A 23,881-nucleotide genomic window follows, 5' to 3' on the forward strand; every position below is an offset into this window, starting at 1 on the left:
CCATTAGTTAGATATATTGTGGTAAAGAAGACACATACACAGACTTCGTAGCCAACTGTTGAGTGTGCAGGACAATTACGGGGTTAGCGCTACGATCCTACTGATACTCTACTGTCTCTTCTAAGCCGAGCCTCGAGCCAACGACAACTGGCTTGTTAGGTCAGCATCGTACTTCGAGACCAGCTGGGAGAACGGTATAATAATTATAAATATGATTGTTTGATATAAAATGCAGAAATTCGAAACTGGTTCCGTAAAAATGGTATATCTCGAAATCTCGAATGATTCATATTACAGGCGAACTTCGATATAAGGTACCCTCGCTATAACTTCGATGTAGCGCCACAAGATCGATACAAGGTACATATTTTTATTATGGTTTAAATTACTCCGGAATTGACACTCCAATAAACTATCTATTGGTTACCGTGTCAACATCTTAGGTTACTGTTGATCATTCGGGGAGTGTCCTGCAACGTGTTTACAGTTAGTTGGAGTTTGAAAAACAGTGCAAAAAATTAATGTTACAGTAAAAGCATGATATTGCGTGGTTTTAAGATAGATGGAAGTTCCACCCCCTGAAGAAACTGTTGAAAATTTTGAAACACAAAATTTTATTGAAACTCGATTCTTTCAAAGTTTTTAAAGAACACGATCAAATTTGCAAATAAAAAATTAAAATGACTGTATTTGTCTAAAAGTGTTAGTTTGGCTTTAAAATATTGAATTAATCTATCTGGCAATACTTCTGGTCAAAAATTACATATATTCTGGATTCCATGGTTTATTTTCTTTAAAAATCATCTAGCAGTACGTTTTTGACATTTTATGTTTATGAATGTTAAATGGTCGACGTGCGACCAGACCGAACCAAGCGCCATTTTTTAAAATATTAAGTTTTTGACACCAGTGGATGTTAAAATTGATGTTCTATATTTCATAAAAAAAGGAAATCATTTGAACAGTTTATAATGGTATTATAACAATTTTTTTCTGCAGCAGCTTGCAGGAAACATACGGCGTGGTTGAACTTTGAGCGCCGATTACTCGAAATAATGTTTTTGGCGCTTGGTTCGGTCTGGTCGCACGCCGACCAAATAAAAAAAAGAGGTTTTGAACTCAAAATGAGTTATTTTGCGACAAATAAAGGGGTCCCACAGAGTGGGGGTTATTCCACTCGAAGCCAAAATTAGGATTATTTCAAAGTGAACCTGAATGAATTATTCCTCCAACTTGCAGTTTCGGGGAACACATAAGCATTAGTCGCTCCGAAGAGATTGACAATGGAATAATAATGGATGGTTAAATGTTAGCCATCGCATACAACCACCTGCAATATTTTTTCCATATGTTCTTTTGAAAGAATGAAGCGTTTGAGAAAACACGTGTAGGCATGCGGGCTCCCGAGGGCTCACAAAGTCAAGAACACTCGGGCCTGTGTTTGCCGAATCTTTCGAAGGGCTGTTTTATCTAGAACACTGCGGGTCTTTCGTTTTGTATACGCACTGAAGGGAAATCTAAATACCCTCCGTGGCATCGCTTGAAACACACACGCAGTAGTGTGGTGGGCTTAGACATGCCTGGTATAAACAGGAAACTATACTTCGAAATCTAGAAGCCTGAAATAGTGACTTAAAATATTGGATGACAAACTCCAGTTTCGAAGTAATAGGCTAGTTCTCGAAATACCAATATTGTGGAGTTTTTGAACGTTTTCCAAAGTTTTATTCAACTCCCAGAAACTGGAAGTCGCAATCTTGGATTTAAAAACGGGGTTCAACATCTCCATTTCATTTAGGGTTTGCAATCGCGGAAAGGATTTCCCGGGAATTACCTTTTCCCGGGATTCCCGGGATTCCATAGCTCTGCTGAAAATTTCGCAAGATTTAATATAGCTTCTCATACAATTTTGCAATAAAACATAATTTACCATCGAAAAACGAAACTAACGTCGTCAAAGTGTTTAGCAGCTTCAAAGTATTTACTTGCCGTGTACTATCAATTTATTTGCTTCGGTTATTTGTCGTAAATATTTGCTGTCTTATGCAGTGAACGAAAAATTAGGCAAAATTTTGCTTTTTCTGATGTTCTTTGACAGTTAGTTCACTACTGAGCGAAACGTGATTTCTTTCTTTGTTCATTGATGAAAATTAATTCGATTAAATTGATGAAGAAAATGTGAAATTTGAATCAATGCGACCAGAAAATAAATAATTTAATGAAACTCAGTCAGCGTAATTTGGGTCGTGGCCACGGCTTGTTTAGAGTCGTATTGGACTGATTATTAATTGTTCTATTAATTTCTTTTAGTTTGTCTCGGTCTTTCAAAGAAAACTACCGAGAGGCCAAATAACGTTCAAGTTGAATAATTTAAATTCATATATGTAATCCTACTCTCTAAGCAATGGTGACACCAATTTCTAAAGGGTTTGTTATGCCAATGAAAACTAGATTTACTATGCAGTTTATTTTTTTAAATAATTCGCATCGTGTAATGGCATAGCGAGTATATTTGATAATAAAATAGCGAAAAGGCTCTGATGTAAACTTGAAAAGGTTTTGTTTTGTAATTCGTTTTTCATGCGAATTGACAATAAAATTGTAAACGATTTTTTGATACTTTTTATTATAAAATATATTTAAATTCTCATTTTTGCTAAGAATTTTTTCCATTCCCGGCTCCAAGGAATTCCCGGGAAATGGAAGGTTTTATTCCCGTTTCTTGGGAAATCAATTCCCGGGAATATTGCAAACCCTAATTCCATTCCTCGTACACCAGCATTAACGGAATCCTTCATCGGCGAATATCAAGAAGGTTTTCAACGGGGGTCAGGATAACGTATCACTGTTGGAAGTGGTCGTTATAGTCTGGCCAATAGCATTAGTCCAATCCGGTATTATACTTCGTATGAAGCGCACAACCGTAAATCCCAGTACGGTTGTGCGCTTCATACGAAGTATAATACCGGACTGGACTAATGCTATTGGCCAGACTATAACGACCACTTCCAATAGTGATACTTTATCCTGACTAAGGGGGAATATGTCACAAAATATCAAAAAATTGGTCGCAGTGACGAGCATACCCAACACGGACAAAAAACGGGGGTCACGGTGCTCCCACAGACCGTTATTATAAAAAGAAGCACCAAAGAATCTGAGTACACCATTCGATTTGTTATGACGTCCAAAATCTCTGGTCAAAATTTCAAAATCATCGTACGGTACATTTTTTAGTAATGCCCTTTCGAAGGTCGAAAAGAACAAAGAAGTGATATTAAAACGACGAAATACTCAATGTAAAGCATGTTTTTCAGCCACAATTTTATGGAACAGTTTCCGAAATAGTTTCTCCACATTCCAAGTATTATATTTCAAGACATTTACAATTGGTGGAAAGATTTATTCGAAAATCCCACAGTGCACAGTGGTCTAATTTCGAAAAATCGTGATCGTTCTAGATTTGACTATGAAAAATTGATTTTATGTACTCAATGTCTTCAGCGAAATTTTTTCATAGAACAAGGCCTTACTTTTGACGTTTTTGGTTTTACGATCAATCCACCTAACAGTTAGATAAAAAAAAAATATTTTTTTTCTAATTCTCAATATACCGGATTGCTTCCTTTAGTAAAGTTGTGGAAAATTTTAGAATAAAAACAATTGCTGAATACTACGATGTTTCTGTACGTTGAACACGACAAAATAGAGTTTTTTGTGAACACCCCTTTTTAAAATCAGTTTTTCCTCGATAATTTTTTCTGTGATTGTCAAAACAATAAATTTTACAAAGTCTTGAAGAAAGCTTAGTTGAATGCATAAATTCTTAGAACATTTTGCATTGTTTTGACCATTACAGGCGAAATTATATATTATATATTATTCCGTAATTTTGATTTCGTTGTTCGTGTATAGGAGAGGTATCAGTATGCTACCTTACCAGGATCGTGATACCTCCATCTTGCTGATGGAGCTGTCATCTTAGGTGTAGCTGGCGGAATATAGAATTTCACACTCAGCCAACTTTACGAAATAGACGCTGTTTAGGTCACTCCTCCTGAAGACCAGACGCGTCGGGTTTTTCGGGCTGGGACGCTTATAGCGACGTCGACTCGCCTTTTAGAAAGAGTTAGGAAAGATGCTGTAGAGTCAACTACGCCTCTCCCGGCCCTAACTGACCCCTGCTGCTTGCTTGGGGGTGCTAATTCATTGTATTCGCACCCACTCTCCATATCTTAGGAACGTTTCGTTATTCACAACCTGCGACTCGTACGAATCCTTGCAGCTAGGCGGTGCATATTTAAATTTACATAGAAAAATGTGAAAAGCGTATTGAGGCCTGTGAGGATGACTACAGCACCCGCCGTGAACCCTTTGAGAAATACTTCGTTTCTGGCTCTCAGCTAATATGTCGCAAAGCTACTCAATAATCATTGTCTCAATGAAAATTGGCTCGAAAAAGTATATCTTGTGAAAAGAATACTTTGTACACCACCTAATCAGCCGGAGGTGTTTCATAAATGTTTTTTGAGGGTGAAAAAGCTGCCCAGAAAAAAATTTACGAGATTGAAAATGTTCATCGTACTTTGATGACAGTAGCCTAGAGAAAAGAGATGGAAATGAAACTGCTAGAATATAAATGACTACGCAAAAAGTACAGTTCCACTTATATTTTTCGAATGCGAATGCGAAGCCCTGGTAAGAGAAAATCTGGCAAATATTGAAGTATACGCTTAAATCAAATTTTGTAGTTCGAATACCATGAGGTCACAATACGATAGGTGGAATTTCAACAAAAAATATTCTCAATTAGTGAGTAAACCTGTCCACAAAGTTAACAACAACTCTTATCTACCATGATAGTGGAGTAAATGAAAATATTTATTTTAAATCGCACAATGTTTAATTACACAGTGTAAATTTGACGGTGCTGACTAACTAGTCCATTCTGTTTCCATTAATGTATAGTCGAAACGTAAGACCATTTGGTTCAAGACTCATCTCAACTGATGTTTCCAGCGAATCTTATCAATAGTAACTATATGGTGGCAATTTACTGTTTTTAAGATTCGACCTCACCTAGAGCAAAATGTTCTTATTTACAAATAAACCAGCGACTGTTTATTAGCGCAAGAAATAGGTGAAAATGGCGCAGAGCATAACGAATATCCTACCCAAACGTTATTTTAGAAAATAAAATCACAACTTCTATCTGTTGCAGGAAAAAGTTTCACCCTCACAATCATGGTGTCCACCAGTCCACCGCAGGTCGCGACCTACAACAAAGCCATCAAGGTGACCGTCGATGGGCCACGAGAGCCCCGATCCAAAACAAGTAAGTCAGCAAAAAGCTCCTCTTTGAAGCAATCAATTAAAAATCCTACCCCAAAACCCTCCCGCATACACGTCACAACCCGACCCGCGCCATCACTACCAAGTAGCTCCTCTTCCGTTTGTTGACGTATGAATTATAACACTTCACCATTATCAGACCCAACTTTACGAAACCCATACCCACGATACAAAGGGTTGAATAGACACTTTAGAGATTCTGACATTTATCGTACAGACCAACAAAAGGGCTGTTGATTATTTAATTTAATTTCATATCCGGTGAAAATTTCGGGCTCGTCGTACATTCGGCTACCGGACGCGCAGTTAAGTATTTAAATTCAAACAAATTTCCCTCGAGAGTTGACCAGCTAGCCGGGATAAATTTTAACCATCCGAGTGCGAAAAGGAAAGCGAAGCGATTTTGGTCCCCGGTATAATTGCAAGCAAATCTAATTCGAACAGCACTTTATGGTGTCACGTTTGATTTAATATAAAAAAAGCGTACAACTTCAATTAAGTTGTCTCCTTCACATGATGGTGTAATTCTTGAAGATGTCAACAGCATATATACCGCACAGTCGGATTTTCCGTGCCGGAATTTATCGCCCGGGTGACAAATTAGGGATGGGCACCTGCTGCAGAGAGAAATGTATCACTTTTCTGTTGCGTTTCTTGGTTTTCGTGTCTGTTAAATTTTCCACCTCATTGTGAGTACTCTTAAGAACAGTTTTGTTAGTAAAATAAAATAAAATATCTTAATGTACCAAAATTGCACACAAACGACGACACGAGAAGTACAAAACGAGTAACGATGGAGACAAAATTCAAGCATGCAGGAAACCGCAGTCAAACTTTTTCCCGTCACATACATAACAGCTGTGATAGTCACATGAGCGCTTTGCTTGGAATTGGAACTTTTTTCCACACCCCGCCACCCCCTCACCCACTTCCTAAGAGTCTGCGAGTTCCGGTGGGGCTGCTTCTGCATCGTATTTTGAGACAGTCGTGTGTTGTTTGTGCAGTTGTTCTGGTTATTTGCTATCTGCTCAGGAGTACACAAATAGAATCATGAAAGATTGGTCTAGTGTTTCACTGAAAATTCAAATATGTATGAAAGTCATTGAATATATTTCCTCGATAACTTCTAGAAAGTTTTATCGTAGTTTCTACAGAATTTTCATTACATGTCAAGCTTCAAAACCTCAACATATTAAAGATTATTTTCAAGCAATGCTAATTGAAATCAATAGTCGGAAAATTTTTCAGCAAAAAGCCTCCATTAGATTAAAATTTGACATAAAACTTAACGTATTAATTAAAATGCAAATGACTTTCCTTTAATATCAAAACCGAGACTTTAGCGCTTCTCTTTGTTCGTGATCAATTCGTGCAACAAATTTTAACTCGCTCTATGAGACACTCACCGTAAATCACGATCCAAAGCAATATGTTTGATTTTTTCAAAGTTCGATTGAAATGCATTAGGCTCTTGCAATAACCTATTATGATGCGAAAAATCGGTACAATGAATGCTAACATAAAAAACGAAATATTTTAAACTAGAGTGGCCTTTTTCAGTGTAAATTTTGAAATCGTCTTTAATTTTGAAAACCGCGTAAAAAATCGAGGATTAACGAAATTATATTAAAAGTTGTGTTAACTTCGGAATCCGCGTACAAAAACTCCATGAATTTTGAAATCCGCATGAGTTTTTAATTCTGCGTAAAACACCGGCACCTCACAAATCCTTGTTTTTTCGTGGAAAAAATATACGAACACTTCCTCTGTTCTTGAGCAAAGACATCACAGCTACATTGAGAGATGCTTCATTCACCGTCTCAGCGACAAGAGGCTGTCCACAAAGTGGAGTCCTCTCCCTCCTGCTTCGATCGATGCACTATAGAGCAAACTAACCCAGCTTGGCTATGAGATTATTGGCTATGCCTTGATGTAGTGCTCAAACGCAACAATGTCGAATACAGATGGCTCGAAAATAGGATTCAACACTGGCACCGAAGTTTACGGACCCGGTATCAAGGAAACTATTCCAATGGGTATATGGCCCACTGTTTTTCAAGCAGAAGTGTACGCTATACTCATCTGCGCCAAGATATGTCTCAAATACAGACATACGAAAATCGGCATCTTCTCGGACAGGGCTGCTGCACTATTGGCACTTGAGTCCTTAAAATGTGCGTCCGCATAAGTTTAGGAGTGCTGCGTACCACTACAGGAGTTATTCCCGACTACCTCGCAAGACAAGGTTCAGCACAGCAATTAATTGACCCTGAGCCCTTTTCTGGGGACCTCCAAATCCGCCGTCAAGCGTGAACATGAAACATGGGAAGCGCTAGAAATAGCTAACCGATGGAATAACACACAGGGCTTCAGACAAGCTGAACAAGTCATCTCTCCAAACCCTGCTATAACCAAGACGCTTCTCGGTCTCAAGCGTGTTGAACTACATCTATACACGGTAGTTATTACCGGACACTACCCTGCTCTTTACCACCTAAAGAACATCGGTATTGTCTCATACGATAACTGCCGCTTCTGCAACCTTGCAGTTGAAACGTCTGCTCATCTGCTTTGTCAGTGTGAAGTCCTTGCGTTTGCTAGGTATTACGTCTTCGGACGTTTGCTTCTAACTCCATAACAGGTATGGACTTTTTCTTTGCCTACTTACTTTACTTTACATTTATGGCGACAGATCATTGAGATCTTATGCCGAATCCACCCCTTACACCCGCTGCTCTAGCATCCTCGTCGACAGCACACATCCAGCATCTGGGTATGCAATCCGTAATAAGCCATATTCGCTAGGGGAGCTGCGTAGCCGCATGGTTACAGAGTCCGCTTTGTCAAGTGGATGGTCGTGGGTTCGAATCTTAGTAGAATCAGGCCATTCGATGTCAAAAAGGACTTTAAGTATGAGTTTATTCTCAGGCTCCCCACTACTTACCCTTCCTTTACGCTAAAATCTACAATACCTTTGCGTGACTTCCTCTTAACAAAAAATTAGTCCCTCTTATCAATAAAACTGGCCAGAAGGACGAAACTTCTCCAGGGAATTATAATTGGCGATATTTGGTAGGAGGAAGGAGGCTCGGTATACAAGAACAGTAAGCGTGTAAAACGAGGGGAAGTACATTGCACACAAGCACTGATCAAAAATAATAATAAGCATGCCACTTCTCAATAGCGGTATTGCTAAAAATAGAAGTGCGGGATAGAGCAGACACCCGGGCATATCTCACAATAGATCAACGATTCTGGTCGCAGTGAGGAAGTCCATACAGGAAAAAAGCCCTATTCGCTGCCGCAATCCGTCTCTTCATCTCGCGGCTCACCTCGTCGTCACATGAAACGAGTATACCAAGTTAAACAAATTCGTCGACCACTTTGAAAGTATCCCCATACATCTACACCGCAGCACCACGCTCTCTGCCAGCCAGTGTTACTGGTGAGTCCAATTCTCGTATCTTCCTTTTTGAGAGCCGTAAAGGCCTCCTCTACAGCTCTACGGTTAACACCAATTATATCATTGTTGTGTGGGACTTCGTGATGACGGTGCCGCTCCTCTGCACACCTGCCCTTCGTATTGCACCTTCAAAAACTATGTTGAAAAGCAAATTCGAGAGCCCGTCTCCTTGCTTCAGACCATCTAACGTCACAAACGCGTCCGAAAATTCGCCCGCAGTCCTGACGCATGATGTGAAACCGTCGAACGTCGCTCGTAATAGTTTAGTTAGTTTTGTTGGAAAATCATGTTCAAGCATTAGTTGCCACAGCTCGTTGCGTTTCACTGTATCGTACGCCACGTTAAAGTTAATAAACAGATGATGTGTCTGCAAGTTGTGTTCTCGAAACTTGTCGAGGGTCTGTCTCAACGTAAACATCTAGTTCGTTGTAGATCGTCCCACTCGAAAACCGCATTGGTACCGCATTGGTATTCTTCAACAAAAGCTTTTTGCAACAGCTTCAGTCGCTAGAATAGGATATGGCAGCGAATTTTGTGAGCGGAATTGAGGAGGGTTATGACTCGATAATTACTACAGTCGAGTCTTCTTGCAGATGGGGCAAATGAGTCCTTCCAACCAGTCCGTAGGTAGTTTTTCCTCAGACCATACACTTAGGATAATCTGGTGAATTGCACTACACAGCCGCTCGCTCCCAACTTTGAAATGTTCGGCCTTCGGTAAGTCGTCATTCCCAGCGGCTTTGTGGTTCTTCAGCTCTTTGCCAACATTCTTTACCTCGTTCAATGTTGGTGGGTCCACAGCTTGTCCGTCCTCCCCAATTTCTATCCTGTTCCCCTAGACGACTCTTCTACCTTCCTCACCGTTCAACACCACTTCACTTTGACTATGCGATACCAAATTGGGGCACAGCATTACTACCAACTAACCCTGCTCCATCAATGAGTACCGGTACCTTGTAATCTGTGTACAGCAATCGAGGTCAGCAACAAAAAATAATAAACAAGATGGTCGCAGTGGCGCGGTGCTCCCACAGACCGTTATAATCAAACAAAAAATACCATCACTATTTTGGCAGTTTGTTCCTTATGATGTTCTTTATCGCTGAGTAAAATTTTGAAAAAATCGTTAGTAGCATTTTTAGGTTAGGTTCTTTCTATGGTTTAAATCCAATATTCTTAGGAAATTCATACAAACTCGACCGGTAATTGTTTTTAGTCTTTCAGATTTCAATGGTACTTTGTAGGTATAGAAATTTTACCTACCTATGGGAAATATGCATAATCGAAAAACAAGCCTAAGCTTTGAAAGGGGCGTAACTTCTTGAACTCTACAAAAACTACCAGCGGCCAAAATTTTGTTTCAAGTTGTGTTGTGATTACTGGAGAAAACTTGTTGAAAATTGACAGGAATGTTAAAAGTTTACGTGAAAAATTTGAATCATAGTAGGCATCGTTGTGTGTCTGTCTGCCTGTTCCCTACGGACTCAAAAACTACTCATCGGTCACTGTGAAAACTTGCACTTAGAGGTTTTTCGAGAATAAAAAATGTAACATATATATTAGTTCTCGTGAGCGGGGGCCTAGTGTGGTTGGTAACGTCTCCGCCAACCACGCTCGACGCCTGGGTTCGAATCCCATCGCCGACATAGGTGTCGATGGTTGTGAGGTGGCGTGATCCTCTCACAACCAACCCAACTGGTCTAGATTCAATCCTAGCCGACACCGGGAGATTTTCTGAGGCGAAAAATCTCTGAGATCACGCCTTCCATCGCATGAGGAAGTAAAGCCGTTGGCGCCGGTCCGTTAATAAACGGGTCGTGAGTTAGGGTCCTGGGTGTGGAGTCGCTTCCCTGGGCGTCGGTGATTGGCCACAACAGTGGCGGAACTAGGCCGACGGAAAATAAGCGAGAATTAAAAAAAAAATATTAGTTCTGCTCTATCTCATTAGCATAGGCAAATGGGGGCGGGGGGGAGGTTAATTGTAAACTTGGAAACGTACTCCACGATATCTGTGCAAATTTCGTATACAAAGGTTTTTGGGTATAAGACGGAGTTTCGCGACATTACTGTCATCTGAGACTTTGCTTTAACTCAGTGGCGTAGTATAGTGGGAGAAAAAGGGAAATATGAGTTGTGTCATCATCTATCAATTATTAATTTGATTTTTTATTTTGGTACATAGAGATCCAAGAGTAACAGATTTTGTCTATCTCATTAGCGTGGGCAGGGCGGAGGTGAAGCAAGAGCGAGTTTGTTCATTGTAAACTCCGGAATACCAAACTCGATCATTATGCCAATTTGTAAACTTTGATTCTCAAATTCGAGGCATACTCCCGTGCAAATAATTTGTCTGTATCTCAGTGGCGTAATTAAAGGTTATAATTTTAGGTAATGGTTTGATTTCAACCTTATATTTCGGTACAAGTAGTCGAGTCCTGTAACCGTAAAACTGAGATGAAAAGGATTTATCTATCTTTCGTTTATTGTTTATGTGCTTATTGAGTTGAATTCGATTGAGCGACCTCTCCCTAGAATATTTTTTTATTAAAATGAAGAAGTTTCGCCCTTGCAAAGCTTAAGCTTGTTTTTTCGGTTATGTTGAATTCTTATAGATAGGCAGATATCTAGACCTACAAAGTACTATTGAAATTTAAGGGAATAAAACAAATTACTGGTGCAGTGTGTATGATGTTCCTGAAAATATCGGCCTTTATTTCATAAAATGGACATAACTCAAAAATCCTACCAACGATTTTTTCGAAAATTCAACCAGAGATGATAACAAACAAACTGGCGTCATAATAAACAAACTGGCGTTCACCGTTTTGAAGGTATTTTTGTTTGATAATAACGGTCTGCAGGAGCTCCGTGAGTGGCTCTCTTAGTCCCAATGTCCTCAGGCATACAAAAAATAATCAAATAAGAACTTATCGAAACCCAAATACATCGAAATTCATATTAATTCAAACAATTAATATTAATAATAATAGTAATTATAAAAGCGGAGAGAACAAGAAAGTGAAAGGGATAGACGGAAAACAAAAACATAGAAAATAGAAGAGCAAAAAAAAATGAAATAGATAGAAAAAGATAAAGGAAGGAAGAATAAAATGAGAGAGGGAAAGAGAACGAAAGAGAAAGTGAAAGAGAAGGAAAGAGAGAGAGAAAACGAGAGTAAGAGAAAGAGAAAAAGAGTGAGAGAGAGCGAGAGAATGTGAGATAGAGTAAAAGAGAGAGAAAGATTAAGAGAGAGAGAGAGAGAGAAAGAAAAAAAGAAAGAAAGAAAGAGTAAGAGAGAGGGAGTAAGAGAGAGAGGGTAAGAGAGAGAGAAAGAGAGAGAAAGTAACAGAGAAAAAGTAACAGAGATAAAGAAAAAGAGAGATAGAGAGAGAGTAGGACAGAAAGAAATAATAAAAAATAGAGCGTAATAGTAAGGGGAGTGTGAAACAGAGCGAAGACAAGAAAGAGAGTAAGATAGAGAGAGAGGGAGAGAGGGAGAAAAAAAGAAAGTGTAAGAAAGACATAAAGCGAGAGAGAAAGAGTGTGAGAGAGAGAGGAAGAGGTAGACAAAAAAACAGCTATAAAGAGAAAAGGAGAGTAGAAGAGAGAGGAAGAGGCAGTTTTTGCGTTGGGATTTTGTGTATGTAGTGATCTGGTTTGAGCGCCGAATGTTTCATAGACCTGCAGAGGAACCTCTGGGCCCTCCAGATCCGTATGGCTTTACCAATCTTGGTGCTTCCAAGCTATTGGAAGGCTTCTACCTGCTCAACTTATTGATTCGCTATTGTGAAGCTGATGAGATGATCAATGTTTACAGCTTGTGACTTCGTCTTCACAACATTTACTGCTGGACCTGCTGCTTTGGAGCAATCGGTGAGGTCATCAAGCTTGTTCTGAATGTCTGTGAGGAGTTGAGAGAGCAGCATTTTCTCCTGGATTCAGTTGAGAATCACCCTGCACAATACGTACATTGAAAGTTACAGACAACAATGTGATGCGGCGCCAATGTTCTGCATCCAGTCCATCGAAAAAGTCGTGGTTTTCCAAATAGGGTAGGTGAGCCCGTTATGGCAAGTGCACCAGTTATGGCTTTTTTTTTTTTATTCTCGCTTATTTTCCGTCGGTCTAGTTCCGCTACTGTTGTGGCCAATCACCGACGCCCAGGGAGGCGACTCCACACCCAGGACCCTAACTCACGACCCGTTTATTAACGGACCGGCGCCAACGGCTTTACTTCCTCATGCGATGGAAGGCGTGATCCCAGAGATTTTTCGCCTCAGAAAATCTTCCGGTGTCGGCTAGGATTGAATCTAGACCAGTTGGGTTGGTTGTGAGTGGATCACGCCACCTCACAACCATCGACACCTATGTCGGCGGTGGGATTCGAACCCAGGCGTCGAGTGTGGTTGGCGGAGACGTTACCAACCACACTAGGCCCCCGCTTAGTTATGGCTATATAACTGGTACATTTTTTAGGTATTGCCATAACTGGTGCTTCTCCCCTAGTTGAAAATATCCAATGCAACATCTGCGCTGACAAGGCTGGGTACAACGAACGAATATCACTATTGGCGGTTGCGGTTTCTTTTGCTTCACCTAGATAGTTGGTACAGGATCTCTTGTCCTGTCTATAAGCCTACGAGGGATTTCACTGCACTATGTTACTGCGCGCTATGCTGAGAATCGTATCAAACGTCGAAATAAAGGTGTTCTTAATGGCGATTTATTGCTCTTCAATCGATCCGTCTGATGGCATATCAGTGGCACGGTCTTCAAATGGCTCCGACAAGATTTGGGAATAAACTCAATTAGTTTTTACACGGATTTCGGAATTATATATTTTTTCCAGGTGGATTACAGAACTTCAGTGACCGCAGTTGCTTGTGGATCCCATAGTAGCCACAACTTCCGTTGATAATATGCTATGTTGATACGTTGAAAATATATAGAGAGACCGTCGTGTTACCGAAGTCCCTTGCGGGATACGAATGATCTAGTTAATTTACCAGATATCCTCGAACAGCAGTACTGATTTTCATCCAGCGTAGCCTTTATCAGTCTTGTCAGCTTCCCGGGAAAGTCGCTTCCGTCCGTTATCTTCCATAGTTGTTTCCTTTCCTTTCCTAAGCGGCTTTAATGTCGATGAATAGAGGGGGCGTAGAAATCTTATAGAGGATCTGCCGCGAAATTAACATCAGGCTCGGTGTTGACAAGTTGTTTGTTAGTTATAGTGACACTGACAGATATTGGAAGATGACTTGGGAATGCACCTTGTAGACGGCATTTAGGATGATGATCACATGATAGTTATCACAATTCAGGTCGTTGCCTTTTCTGTAGATATGACAGATGACCCCATCCTTTCACTTCTTAGGCAGCTGTTCGGTATTTCCAATCTCGACAACCAATCGATGCAGAATGCATAGCATCCTTAACGTACCCTACCGTCACCTATACCTTTCCGTTATCTCACGATCATTCGTCATAATACTGCGTTGTATTTTTAGCAGAGCTTTCGCGTCTCATGGGAGCGATTCACCTGTTCAAGTTTCGCGAACTCCTCCTCTTCGTGGCTACGCATCTTCTTCTGGAAGAGTAGATTTTGCTGTCTCCTCTTCGTCTGTATCACTCGTTTTGACGGGTGGCTTGACGCAACATCAGTGCACGCATCAACACTCGTCTTCGCACCACTCATTTTGTAGTTTTTGTTCCACTTGCCCCAGGACGTTTTTCGCTACTCTGTTGATTATCAGACTTCGAGATTGCTTCAGTCGCGCAAGATTATACCGTGGCGGGCTCCGGTACCGAGTGTTATTGCTTTTGAAAAGTTGTGGGCATATTTTCATCATCACTGCCTAATCCGAATTGGTCCTTTTGCAGTTTCTGACATCGATGAAATCTGAGAAGTGCCAACCATTTATCACTATGCGGTCTATTTGCGATTCTGTTTGATTTGGTGAACTCCAGGCGTACCAATGCAGAAAGTTGTGCTGAAAAACAGAACTACGTACTGCGATATTCCTGGAGGCGACGAAGTAAATGAGTGTTAGACCATCAGCCTGATGATGAGCTTGATATCTTGTGTTGGGTGGTGGTCTTTTCACGCTCCAGCGTAGGTACTTCCGAGGTGAGGGCAGTGCACATTGATAATGCAGACGTTAAAGAACCGACTTTTGATCTTCAATCGACACATTCTGGGAGTGATGGGCTACCATCTAATTACACGCTTCTGAATCTCGCCCATCACGATTAAAGTTCATGTGAATTGCCGCAGCTCTGGTAGTTGGTATGACCATCGCGGAACATACGTATCGTAGAAATTTTCCAGTACACCTCATCAGCGCTACGATGTCAAACTTACGACTCTTCAATCTATCAGCTTTTGAATTGAGAGATCGGCAGTTTTATGTTCCGAGTTTTCAATCTTTAGTCCATTTCCGTTGCCTGGGTCATGCCGATTGTTCTTCGTTTGTTGTTAGGTTGTTTCTCATGGTGCAGGACCCGCAACTAACCTCACCGTCTTGCAGGAGTGCCACCATGTTACCGCTGTTTTATTTCCCAAACATCATCAGAACTTTCGGTTTTGGTGTTTAGAGCCCTGAGTGCACTATGAAGACGATAGTTTAGCCGCTCATAACATGCTTGCATAGATGACTAGAACAAGATATGACTTCCAGTTTTTTCATACATTTTGTCCACGACACCATTACAACGGTTAGTGCTGCGCTTAAAACTGTGGTTATTAACAGAATCGGTTTATCGTGCATAATCCGTCAGACGAAAATGGAAACTTGATGGCTGCACCGTGCAAAGATATTGAGCATTAGATGGCAGGACCATACGAGGATATTGAAAAAAATTGCTTCACCTTTCGTCAACTTTCTGTAATCATCAAGTTACCAGTATACAAATTAGTTCGACTTTCGCTCACGCGCAGCTACATTCATGTCCGCTGTATACTGCAAGAGTCAGGTATCTTGTACTAGTGCTTTGCTTTGCTTGTTGTTTGTTTATTTCTCTCTCGCTGAAACAGCATAGGGAAAATGTTATTTGTCCGAAGTACTGACATCGACCTAGCAATGTCATTTTAATAACGCATAGTAATCACAAGTGTGAATATGATGTTGAAAAACTCATTTCTTAGACATGAACCCCAACTTTTTTATGACTAATAAATTATAAATATGAAATAAAGTTGAGTAGGTTATTCCCAGTATCGAATGGTTCTGATGGATTCTGTGAAGTGTAGAAAATTGATCATCAAATCGCGACTGTTTCACCAATCAAGATGATTGCATTGTAACATTTCCAATGTCGGGTTGAATATGAACATGTAAAACTATCATTCTTGCGCATTCCGATGTACATCCGACACCAGACAGCATACTCGTGCTTTCGATATTTAAAGTTTAAACAGAGTCTAAATCAGCCTAAACTCATTTCCGTAACCGCAGAGATGAGGCGCATTGTCCGTCCGGGCCAGACAGACAACATTGTCCCAAACTAAATCAGATTATCATTCACACTCGCTGCCAGAGCGAACTCTCCCGACTATCGAAGTGGTATCATGTGATACCACCTATTAAACAGAACCACATAATTTGGTCACACTTGGTCCCGTCCCGCCAAAATACCTATCATCACTAGTACAAGCATCCATCATCATCCAAATATATTCGTCAACGCAAAATTTCGATACATCACCATCAGCGCTATAACTGACAATACTTCTTGCCTCTTTTCTCTTTTCTCGCTCATCGCTCAACCTTCCGCCTTCTGAAACGTGCCCCACCAACACCGAACCGCACGTACGTACATGCGCGCACACACGTACTGCACACATACACACACGGTCATACACCACCGACTCTGACACTGATCACTGTCTCCGTGCAATCACCCGTGTTCCGTCAATCTTCCATCTTCCCACGTACGCCCGTCACACGCACCACGACCACGTTAACGCTTAGTGTTATCGTCACTTCTAGGACAGCAGCAGCAGTTCCACTTCGCCTTCGGCCAGCGCCCGTTCCACTTCCCGACCGATCCGCTGTCCAGCTTCCGGATGCCGCCAATCGGTAAGTAGTAATCCTTTTATATGATTTTTTCCTATAGATAAAGAGAATAGATGATAGCATTCCCTAAAGCTTAGCTTCGTCAACCACGTCACCACATACAATAAACTTCGAATTGAACACCGACAGCCGCTAATAAAGTGAACACGTAATCCAATCACAAAAATGACAGTGCTAATAAAAACTATGCTCCCGACGGCAGCCCCGGTGGTGTTTTCCAAATTTACACCACGTACCATGTAATTTTGCTGCCCGACATAACTAGCTGCATGTATTCTGGATATTTATGATATTTTCATGTGGTTTTTTGTTGTGATTTTAACATGTTCTCTCGATGGTCGCTTTGTTCAAAGCTCGCATCCTGTACGGCCTGTGCTGACACCGAAAAAAAAAAACTCACCGCTCATTCAGAGCCGAATGTTCAAACTTGTTGGTCACCCCCGTCGATATGCATTTTCCCCCCACCCCGCAAGACCATGCAGAGCTGGGGCGCCGCGGAAAACGCGTCTCCATTTATGCTCCGCTACTGACCAGATTGCTGAGCTTTGGTTTGGACCACGCTTTATCGAATCCGTATGGAGCGAACTAACCGATCGACCAGCGAACACTCTGCCAGTGCAGTCGTGCTCGGGGAGGGGGGCAAGCATGGGGAGGAGGAATTTTTTATGCACTGAAAATGCAGTTCAGTGTATAATCGTAAGCTCAAAACTGGACGACGACGCGAACCACGGCTTGTCGGTCGCGATAAACGATTCCAAAACAGTATCCGTATTTGACCACCAGCCCACATCGTCAACTAACCCCGCTCTGGCCGGCTGGGAGTGACAGAGGGAACTAAAGTGGGTGACGGCCAGATCCCGCTATAGATGGCAGAGTAGCGACCGGTGGCAGCTTTCAATTGCACACTACGAGCCCTATCGGCTGTGAATAGCATCGGCCGACAGCTTTGGCATTAAAATGGTATTTCGGAAAAACAACCACGCTTGTTTGCCGTAAATTTTTAATTTAGCACCACTTGTGTTCGCGCGGGTTGATTATTGGCTGCACAAAGTGCACACTGTCCGCAACGTCTGTCGACCCTTAGGCTGGTGGACAGGCAGCATCGGTCACCGCCCGTAAAGTGGACCGTTGTTTTCGTTAGTGGAGGGTTAATTTCACTCCGCACATTAATAGGATGTTCAGAAATAGGCCTACGGATGGCGGTTCTAGTTTGTGTTTGAATTATTTTGAACAACTTTTAATCTATTGAAAAAGATGCACTAGAGGAAGAATATTCATTTTAGAAGTTGAACAGCAGTTGAGTCCAATAATAGTTCGAGGACAAAGGACATGGCATAACATTTTTCGTGATGAAATTCATATTGTTCATCGATATTAAATTGCTACGTCAAAATTCCACAGACAACATTCTTAGGTTTTTTAAACCATGTTGAAGTAAATTTTCAATAATATTTTAAATGATGTTTTCAGTAAAATGATAAAAAATACTAGCTTATGTTTTGTTTAAAATCTCATTAGATTGAAACTAAAATCAAAACAAAAATAGAAAACATCAAAACAATATATTCTACAGAGTTGTGAGTTTCACAAACAAACTTACTGAAGGCGCTAGGCACATAAAGACAATTCTTCACTGTTAAACCAAAAACTAGCACGGTTTTCAGGTGTATATCACTATGGGCTGGAAAGTCTTTGGCAAACTAATAAAAACACTGTTTTGTTCTTCGACATAGTCTCCCTCTAGAGTAATGCACTTTGTTTAGCGGCCTTTTAATATTTTGATGCCAGTTTGTAGCGCTGCGCTTCCAAATAGTCATGTTTCAAATTGAAAACACCTGTGACGTTAAATTCATAGTATTTCATTATAAAGTTCACGTTGCAGTCAGTCATGCAATTTTCAATATTAGCGATAAAACAAAACGCTTCTTTGTCCTATGTTCGGCGTTTCAGTCCGTTCAATATAATTTATCCGTTTCCCCACCGAGAAAAATCAGTTTTTATCTCATAATATTGCATATCAAATATTATTTTGTTCGCTAACCTTATATAATTATTCCATCATTCAGAACTTCAAGTATGGTTGTGTAAAGGTTATTAAAGTTCAGATATACATCACGGTATCACCAGCAAAAAGAGGGTTAAAAATGTTTAACTAAATTTATAGATCCCCCGATTGTACATAAATCATAATAACGTTTAAATTCATAGTAAAATTTAAAAAGTGAATTTTCCTATTAATAGCCGTTTGTTTCCAATCCTGCCTACCTCTTTACATACTTGCCAGAGAGCCACCTTATTAACTGGAGAAACAGGAAATAGACGCTTTGGGCTTATCTTTCGAATGCTTATCTTTGGGCTTTTCAACTGTTCGAAGTGATTTGGGAGGTGATCGCGATCACTTCGAAGTTTGCTCACTAATTTCCTCTTCGATTATAAAGTCTAAGGGCGTAAAATTTTGATTGTTTACACTACCGGCCCATGCATTTTCCTGCACCCTCCTCGGTTCTGGGCTACTCTTTGCCAGCGTCTCCACATTCGTAGATTGGATTCAATTTAGTCAAGCCTCCTAGCTCTTTGAGCCTCTCTGTTTCTTGGACCGGTAGGGTCCTTGAAGAGAACCGATTTCACCGCACAATCGTCCGGAATTCTCGTAACATGTTCTCCAAGTAGTGCCTGCAGCCCGTGATTCATATTGTCCGCAAAAACTTCCCGTTCAATTACGGTTGGTTCGCGTATGTCTTTCGTGAGCAGGGTCACAGTTTCAAGTCCATAGAGGACTATTGGTCTAAAAAGGATTTTGTACATCGTCAAATTCGTGCAGTGTCGAATGCTCCTGGATCGAAGCATCCTTTGAAAGCTTTGCGAGTCCGATTTCCAGCTTGAATACGACGTTGGATCTTCTTTCCTGTGTGATTGGCCACGCTTACCAGAGATCCCAATATACCAACTTATCTAACACAACGTGCAGGATAGTCCATCACCAAGTCTCAACCCTCTGCGCGCTATGAAGGGATTCGAAAATATACGCCGCCTTGAAATCCACGAAAACATGATGTGTGGTGGACACGTTGCGTCGTACTCCCTGAATTTCTGGAGGATCTGCCGGAGAATGACTTATTTGACGGACGTAGCAGAATTTGGGATGATGATGTTATGCCACGAATGTTGCTGCATTGTAGCCGATCGCCCTTTTTATAGATGGGGCATACAATACGACCCATCCATTCCTCCGATAGTCTTTCTTTCTCTCAAATTATGGAAAATACTCAGTGGAGTGCTGTTGCTAGTACCTCTTTGCCGTGTTCATAGCGCTCTGCCAGTAGTCTATTCTTCCCTGCGGCTTGATTTTCCGTTAGTGACTCATTTCCCCGTTTGAGCATCAAGATATCGGAAACTGGGACACGTTTCTGGTTTGTACGCACTCCAAGCTTAACTTCGCTCCCGCCTCCGTTCGTTGCACCACTTTTGAAATGCTCATCGAAAAACTTCCACCTGTCAACCACCTCACGCTCGTTTGTGATCAAGCTTCCCTCTTCGTCCCTACACATATCTGGACTCGAGATTGGTTTATCTTCTCATAAAACTCATATTAGAGTTGGTCGTTGAAAGGAAGAGTGTGGAACAGAGTTTTAGTGATTAGTATATTTATTACGGGTTTGAATATTGACACCTTTACATATAAGATAAAATATGCTTGTGCCGAAGCTTGTTTGACGAAAACAACTTATGTTCCAATTACCAGATGAAGGCGTGGTATTTGAATTTTTTTGTTGTGGAATTAGACTGCTGCGTCCATTATTTAGAACTATTGTAGTATATCCCCCTTACTATACGTGCTATATAGGATACCCAGTCACCCCACTATTGATCGAGTGATGACCGGTTGCCTCGGCACGCTCCCAGTCAGGTATAATGTGCTTAATAAAGCCAATTACCTTCCAAGGATTAGCAGACCAAATTTCACTAGGTTGTAAGCAACCCTTGTTGAGAAATTTGATTCTGCTCATGTATAATGCACCACAGCTGCATAGCAGGTGTTCCGAGGTTTCACTTTCTATGCTACAAAAGCGACAAGTATCGTCTTGAACCCGACCAATATTCTTTAGATGATACTTACTCGGACAGTGCCCTGTTATTAGTCCTGTGTAGATACAGAGCGCCCACTTATTAAGCTCTAATAGCTTTTTTGTAATTTTTGCGTTTGGCGTTATTACCCTTTTTGACTGGTGACATCCTCCGACAGCCATCCAGTTGGAAGTCACCCGTTGTTCTTCCCAGTTTTCTAAGTTCCATTTTTATTGTACAGTTTGAAATGCCACAAAAGGGTTCTGGACCAATGAATTGGGAGGTGGAACCTTGTTTGGCCAGTTCGTCTGCTTTTTCATTGCCTTCAATTCCGCAGTGCCTTGGAACCCAGTACAGATTGTCAAAGTTCGTACGACACAGGCTCCGCAGAGAGAGATGGCACTCCCAGACAATTTTTGATGTGCATTCAGCGCCGCTTGACTATCAGAGAAAATGCAAATATTCGCATATTTGTAATTTCTCCTTAAGCAAACGTTAGCACATTCAATCATAGCGTAAATCTCTGCTTGGAATACTGTTGGCCATTCACCCATAGCCACCGATATCTGAACTCCAGGACCGGAGATTCCCTCACCCGTTTTTGAACCGATTTTTGAGCCGTCCGTGAAGAATACCGTTGACCCCTGACGAACCATATGAGCCCCGCACTCCCAATCGGAACGTGATGTTTCATGCACCTTGTAGGGAATATCGCAGTTAATCATAGGTTTCATCCAGTCTTCGTTCATACTCATCACTGGCCCCCTTTTGAAGTGTTGCAATATACTCAGATGGCCAAGAAGGTCACCTGGTAAGACATTTTTCAGACGTTTGAGCTGGAGAGCACTCCTTTCCGCTTCTAGTTGCACAAATTCATGCAATGGCAGCAGGTGAAGGATTGCGTCCAACGCTTTCGATGGGGTGCTGCGCATTGCTCCCGTTATAGCAATACACGCAAGTCTCTGCAGCTTCGCTAGCTTTGCTCTCGTTATTGCCTGTTTTGTTTTGGGCCACCAGACTAAGGAAGCGTATGTTATTTTCGGGAGTATAATAGACTTGTAGATCCATCTTATCATGTTTGGTTTTAGTCCCCACTTCCTACCAACCGTTTTAGAACATAACCAGAAAGCACTGACCGCTTTGCTTATTGCACCATCTAGGTGCGCGTTCCAGTTAAGCTTCGCATCAAGGATTTATCCTAAAAATTTAACCCTTTCGCTCAATTGGATAATACTTTCCTTAAGCCTAAGTGGCATTAGGTTAAGTCTTCTCCTTTTAGTAAAAGGTACTACTACAACTTTGGAAGGGTTTATGTTTAAACCTTCTTTTATGCACCATAAATGGGTTACGTTTAGGGCATGTTGCATTCTTTCCGAGACTATGATGTCAAACTTTCCCCTTACCACAATGACAATGTCATCTGCGAAGCCTACAACTTCAAAACCTTTATCTTCTAAGCTTTTGAGAAGGTCATCCACCACTAAAGACCATAACAGCGGCGAGAGTACCCCCCCTTGAGGGCATCCTTTCGTGGCTCTTACAGTTATGGATGAGCTCCCCAGCTCAGAAGAGATTTCTCTTTGTGCAAGCATAGTGTGAATCCAGTTGACTATGCATGTGTTAAACATCCTTTTCTTCATCGCATTTGCCATGGAAAAGTAGGTCGTGTTATCGAAAGCACCTTCAATATCCAATAAAGAGCATAGTGCAATTTCTTTTGCTGAAAAAGATCTTTCAATTTTGTTTACCAGCGTATGAAGAGCTGTTACTGTTGAGCTACCTGTTTGATATGCAAATTGAAATTTAGATAAAGGATATCTATGCATGTATGTTGCATTTAGATATTCCTTTAGTACTTTTTCCATTGTCTTTAATAGATTCGAAGACAAGCTTTTGGTCTATATGATTTGGGGTTGTTCCTATCTCTATTGCCCGTTTTTGGTATAAAGATAACCCGCACTGACCTCCATTTCGACGGAATATAGTTAAATCTTAGACTCGCCTTGAAAGTCTCCCTTAGTAACGGTATCAGGGTTGCCTCACCTTTTTGAAGCAACGCAGGAAATACACCGTCAACACCTGCAGACTTGAAAGGCTGGAAAGATTTCATCGCATTTTCCACTCTGGTTGACGTGAAAATTTCGTCTAATATAGTGTCGTCTCCTACCTCACCACCCGCCGAAACATCACATTTAGTAGAGCCTGGAAAATGAGTTACCATCATCAGATTTAGCGTGTCTGCGGGAGTCTTAGTTAACGATCCGTTCTGACACATCATACTGCCAAGTTCAATTGAGTGATTCTTGGCAAGCGTTTTGTGAAGTCGAGCAACCGTTGGTGTGTTGTCTATACTTTCACACGTTTGGATCCAAGTTTTCCTCTTGAATTTTCGTAGTTCATTATTGTACTCAGTGAGTGCTTTTCTATACTGAGCCCAATCCGAAGTACGTTTCGCTTTATTGAACATTTTCCGAGATGTTTTCCTTAGCCGCTCTAGCTTCGCGTTCCACCACGGCACATCCCTGTTGGAGGACGGAACTTTGAGCGGGCAACTACTGTTATAAGCGTTAAGGATAATTTCGTTTAACGTTTGAGAGAATGTTTCAAGTTCCTCGACCGAACTGATACTACTGTCAATTGTGAGAGCAGCAGAACTCAAGTGATCAGCATATCGATCCCAGTTTGTTTTTCTTGGATTACGATATGCTGCCGTTGATCTACTGCTACTCCCCCATTCGAAGATAATTTGTTTATGATCAGACAATGACGTCTCGTCTGAAACATGCCAATTCTGAATTTTTTCAGAAATTGCAGAATTGCACATTGTCAGATCCAAGACTTTATTCCTGATCGCGTTTGAAAATGTTGGTTTATTACCTACATTACATAAGTCTATGTTGTTAGCTGAAAGATAATCGAAAAGACT

General features: G+C 41.1%; 1 protein-coding gene across 6 annotated transcripts in view; it reads left to right on the forward strand.

The window, feature by feature from the left end:
- Positions 1-23,881, forward strand: part of LOC129731175 (probable serine/threonine-protein kinase MARK-A) — a 171,625-nt gene that overhangs the window by 126,024 nt on the left and 21,720 nt on the right. For 4 of the 6 annotated variants that reach the window (XM_055691002.1, XM_055690986.1, XM_055691008.1 and 1 more), the window contains 2 exons: positions 5,222-5,335; positions 16,786-16,893. In XM_055691002.1, the coding sequence (XP_055546977.1) occupies positions 5,222-5,335; positions 16,786-16,893 (222 nt within the window). The remainder of the gene's footprint in view (positions 1-5,221; positions 5,336-16,785; positions 16,894-23,881) is intronic. The other 2 variants (XM_055691016.1, XM_055691023.1) reach the window with 1 other exon arrangement.

Source organism: Wyeomyia smithii, chromosome 1 (genome assembly GCF_029784165.1).
Source record: "Wyeomyia smithii strain HCP4-BCI-WySm-NY-G18 chromosome 1, ASM2978416v1, whole genome shotgun sequence".
Lineage (NCBI taxonomy): Eukaryota > Metazoa > Arthropoda > Insecta > Diptera > Culicidae > Wyeomyia > Wyeomyia smithii.